This window comes from Lepisma saccharinum, chromosome 17 (assembly GCF_977018435.1).
Source record: "Lepisma saccharinum chromosome 17, izLepSacc3.1, whole genome shotgun sequence".
NCBI classification, from domain to species: domain Eukaryota; kingdom Metazoa; phylum Arthropoda; class Insecta; order Zygentoma; family Lepismatidae; genus Lepisma; species Lepisma saccharinum.
Window position 1 is genome coordinate 33088595 of NC_139245.1, and position 5299 is coordinate 33093893.

At 41.3% G+C, this 5299-nt stretch overlaps 1 protein-coding gene across 1 annotated transcript; it reads right to left on the reverse strand.

Annotated features, from left to right (window-relative positions):
- Positions 1-753: 753 nt before the first annotated feature.
- Positions 754-2232, reverse strand: LOC146001360 (uncharacterized). Its single transcript, XM_083138675.1, has one exon. The coding sequence runs from the start codon at positions 2230-2232 to the stop codon at positions 754-756; it is 1479 nt and encodes a 492-aa protein (XP_082994801.1).
- Positions 2233-5299: the final 3067 nt, after the last annotated feature.

The window sequence follows — 5299 nt, forward strand, 5'->3', positions numbered from 1 at the left end:
TTTACACCATTTATAAATAGCATGAAGGTCACGGTTCAGGAGACCAATTGCTGGTTTTGCATTTTTGGGGTCTACTGGCATCATCAGCTGCGTGTCATCTGCATAACAATGAGGTACACTGTGCCGTACATTTAGGGGTAGGTCGGCGGTGAAGAGGGAATATATAAAAGGACCTAGAATACTTCCTTGCGCAACCCCTGAGGGTATCGTAAGGGGAGGCGATGCAGCTCCTGAGGGAAGCGTCACCGATTGCACTCGCCCAGTAAGGTAAGACCGGAACCATTTTATTCCTCACGGCGAAAAACCGTAGTAACTCATTTTCGAAAGGAGTAGCTGATGAGATACAAGATTAAACGCCTTGGACAAGTCAAGCAACACCAAGACTGCAGCCTTATTTTCGTTTAGTGTTTGTAAAATGTCGTCTGTTACTTTCATGAGCGCCGTTGCGGTGCTGTGGGAAGGTCGGAAACCAGACTGTACTGCAGGCAATATTTGATTTTTGGTAACAAAACTTTCTATCTGCTTGTACACTGCTTTCTCGATAACTTTTGATAAGACAGGTAATATACTAATTGGTCGTAAGTCGTTCATGTCGGTCACGTGTCGTTTCTTCGGCAAGGGCAGGATTCTAGCCTCCTTCCACGCAAGGGGAAAGGTGTTCTTATGTAACGAGAAATTTATCAAGTGAGTAAGAGGTGAAAGAATGTGTGGAAGAATTAGCTTTATCATTTTTAGGTTTATGCCGTCTGTGCCTCAGGAATTGGAACGGATTTTGGACACGAGTTGTGCAATTTCTACTTCTTTGACGGTTCGAAAGAAGAAGGTGTCGCCGTTTTCAGTAAATGTAGTTGTAAGGAAGCGTTCGCACTCTTCGAGGATGAGATCGGTTTCGTGGTTAGAGGGACTGGCGCTGTCAATAAAGTGAGTGTTTAACAGATGCGGATCATTTAAAAAGTGTGGGACACTCGGCTCCACCTTTCCGTAAATACCACATTTCTTTATCTCTTTCCACATTAATTTCGAATCATGGACGTTTCTATTGATGTGGAAGGAGAGGTAGGCTTTCTTCTCCTGTCTTATAACCGACGTGGTGAAATTCCGCAGTTCTTTATAATAATCCCAATGTGACGGATTGTTCGTCAGTTTATATTTTCTGAGAGCATTATCTCTAAGTTTCATTAATAGTTTGGTATTGTCGGTTACCCACGGTACTGTTTTCTTGGCTATTCGTGCAGTACGTATAGGGGCATGCTTATCGAAAATAGTCTTAATACCATTATTAAGAAAGTTTACTTTTTTGTCAATACTCTCTAAGTGCTTAATATTGTCCCAGTGAAAATGTTTAGCGTCCGTTTCAAAACTCTCCATATCGAACGATGAGTAGTTTCTGTACGAAATTATTTTGAAACGTTTGTCGGGTTTCTCAAGAAGGACCGTGATGTAAGTCAAACAATGGTCTGAATTGCTGATCGGCACCGTTACGTCAGCGGAGTGTACAATGGATGGATCATCTACAATGATGACGTCCACTAATGTTTTAGAGGTTCTTGTGATTCTAGTGGGTTTACGAATGACTTGCGTCATGCCGAAAGTATCTACTATTGACTTGAGGAAAACTGTTTCTGGTTTATTAGGTGATAAATAATCGCTATTCATGTCACCGGCTACAATTAGATTATCCACAGTAGGAAACACGTGCGCAATGTAATCTTCAAGAACTGACAACCTAGTATAGGGAATATTTGGGGGTCTATATGCGGCAATTATGCCAAGTGATTTGTTATTTACTTTCAATGACGCACATAGTATTTCTATGTCCTCTCCGGGAGCAACATTTTCGCAGTCAAGCATCTGGGCAGGAATATCAGCACGACAGTAAACAACGATGCCACCGGCGCGTTTGTGGACTCGATCCTTTCGAAGTACCGTGTAGCCTTCGACGTGGAAACTGGAAGCGTCATCGTTGTATTTCAGCCAACTTTCTGTGACGATTACTACATCATATTCGCTTTCGAGAACAATGTGTCTGAACTCGTCTATTTTCCCCGAGATGGACCTCATGTTTACTGACGCGATTGTGAGGCACTGGAGGGGAAGGGTCCGGTTGGGAAGTGTCGGGGGCGACGGACAGCCTGTGAAACCGTTACCTCTTTTCCTAGGGGTCCGAGGGAAGGGGCGAGTTCCAGATGCGCCTTGCGCGGGCAGGTTTACCAACTGCTTAGTTTGAGACATTGTTTACTAGTGAGTGAAGGAACAGAGCAGATACGTATATTAATGATATGAAACAGCGTACTTACGTTGAGAGAAATCCTTGTGGGTGTCCAACTGAGCAGCTCGAGCATAATTACATATAATGAAAGATGAACACTACACACAACACACACACACACACACGCACATACACGAATACAAAAGGTTAATTTTCAATGGCTGTTTCTTTAACATGGTTAAAAAGATATGAAAAAGTTTCACATAGAACACTAAAAACACACTCATAGTTTCGTTTTCGGCGACGCTCACATTACGACCGCTTGCACGTGAGGGATTTCAATTCACGCTCAGTTTCTATAAAATGTTTCCCTTCCGGCGTAACTACCACAATCTTTCCATCGATCGTGTAGCACTTGTTGTTGCCGAACGTTGCCTTGGCGTCTTGGAGAAGCCTTTGCCTCTTTGGAGTCAGCGACTCCGTTAGTAGGTATTGGCTCCCCTTGAAGTTCTTCTTCGCTCGCCACAAAGCATCGCGATGTTTATACGAGATGAAGTTTATAATCAAAGGTCGATGACCTTGTCTGACGACGTCGGCCGCCGACCTTCTCTTCCTCGGTGCTCCCAGGCGATGGCATCTGCTCACGAAGTCAGAAGAAACTTCAACGCCAAGTTTTGTGGAGAATATCTGCAGAGCAACTTTCGTGGGGACCTCCTCCGGCGTTTCCGGTACTCCATGCAGCAGCAAGCACTCCCTCCGGCTGTATTGTTGCAGCTTATCTAATTCCTCTTCCTGGTGAGTCAATTGGGATTGAATAGTTTCCAGTAAGTACGAGGAAGAATGTTGAATGATGAGCAGTGTGGGGAATGGAGGAGCAGGACGATCCCATCCTCCCAACTTGGCGTGTTTCCTAGTTTTTGTTTTGAGTCTATTTTATGCATAGATAAGCTGATCGAGACTGGATCCGAACCACTATGTGCCTCCGCTTGGTATCGAACCTGGGGCCCTTTTGTAATCAATGGGCTCCAGGTACTTTTCATTCAAAATGCTGCCTTCCTATCAGTCTACAAAAAATGAAATATTTATTCTGAAGAAAAATATGTTGATGTGAACATGAATACGTAATCCTACCAAATTTTATTTGTGTATAGTTGTAATCATTAATTTGGATAACACCCTAATTGCAATATTCATATATCAAATTTGAATTGATATGCCACTTGCATAGGTATGATATTCTCAAGAACTATAGTAAAAATAAGTAACTTAAGTGACAATGCTATCAAAATTATTGAATGACGGGAATCATATTAATAAATAACAGAATTTATTTACCAGTAGTAGGAGATTTTTAATACCCATCCATAAGGTTGTTTTTAATTTTTTATGCAGAAGTAGCGCAAAAGTAGCGAAGTAGCGAGTAGCGCACATGAATAGCGTAGCGAGCTACTTTTTGGTAAATGTAGTTGTAGTTGTAGCGAAGCTACATTTTGGAAGAGTAGCTGTAGCTGTAGCGAAGCTACTTTTAAAATGTAGCGTTCTGATCACTGGTTGAATATATCACACTTATAGAGTTCCATTCATTTCAGTTCATTTTAATTTCAAAGTCCCATAGCTACCTGATGTGTACCACATTCAATGTCTTTTAGAAGCCGGTATTTTCTCAGACATCTATAGGACGTTGTATTATAAAACAAAACACAAAAATGATTTCATATGGTTCCCGATCAACACGTAAGAAGCCTAACTTTGGAATATTTGTAAAACATTGAGAGAGCATTTACGTATTTGTAACACCATGTATAATTAGCTGTATTGTAATGACACTCTTCAAGCACTGACAGTACTACAGTATAATTCATTTCATGAACAAAACCGAAATCCTTCAGATCTCAGAGCAAGCAAGGACAACCATACGCTCCAAAGTTCTTTTGTTCTTTTCAATCTTTGGTGGACAGTATGAAGAACCGGTCAAGGTTTCTTATCGTATGTTGTGTTATTAAATGCAGATACATGCGTGTGTTTTATAGTGAAATGTAAATTCCCAGTTTATGTGAAAGGTGAACTTTAATGTAGGCAAAAGCATGTGCGCGCGTTCTTGTGGACTTATGAACCGGAGTTGCCAGTCGACGAAATATTTTGTAGAAGAGAGATAATTAAGCACACGTGGAAAATACGCCAGCATTCATCCCAGAACACTTCAAAGGGTAAAATAAATTATGTTAAATACAATATAACATCCAATTACATCACTTTGCAATGTCTGGGAAGAGGGCTCATTCGATTCCCATTGTAAGCATTGTGTTTACTTATGTTTGTTTTTCTTTTTATTTCTAATCGTTCATTCATATCGTTGGGTCAAGAGTCAACACCCATCCTCATCAACCTATAGGCTGAAATACAATGGAACTCAAATAAAATGGGGCCTCCCCGATGATGCAGTGGTATCGTCGTCGCCTTGTAATCAAGGGGTCCTGGGTTCGATACTCGGTGGAGGCTGGTTCGGATCCCACTTTAAACTGTAGGTCCAGTCCCGATCAGCCTATCTCTACATAAAGTGGACAACAATTCAATTAAATAAAATGTTGATCCCGAAAGGAGATAAACATATATTCTCCACTCTGAGAATTTAGTGAAACTTGCAAATTGTTCACGTATTTTTCCTCAGACAAAGTGACAACGCCAAAAGGGGGTTCATCACGCAAGACGCAATCCTCAGTCGGTCAGTCCATTCTCCTTCTCACCTACCTATACCTATACGAAAAAAAAAGAAACTTGCTACTGTAACTTTAACCACATATAAATAGTTTTATCTAATAGTTTACGCGTATATTAAATATAATCTTCCACCACGCTATATTCTTGCCCTCCTCTCTGATTCCTGTATCAGCAATCATTTTTTATAATGTATTTTTATTGCGACTCAACACAGTGATGATCCATCTACGCGTGACTGCTAAATGGTAGTAAGCTAAACATTCCAGAAAAAATATATGTTGACTACTGCCAACACTAGCGATATCTTTGGTACCCTCGATGCTTAGAACAGGGAAAGAAGTGGGGGAGGGGGTGAGAGCGGGCAGCCCAAAT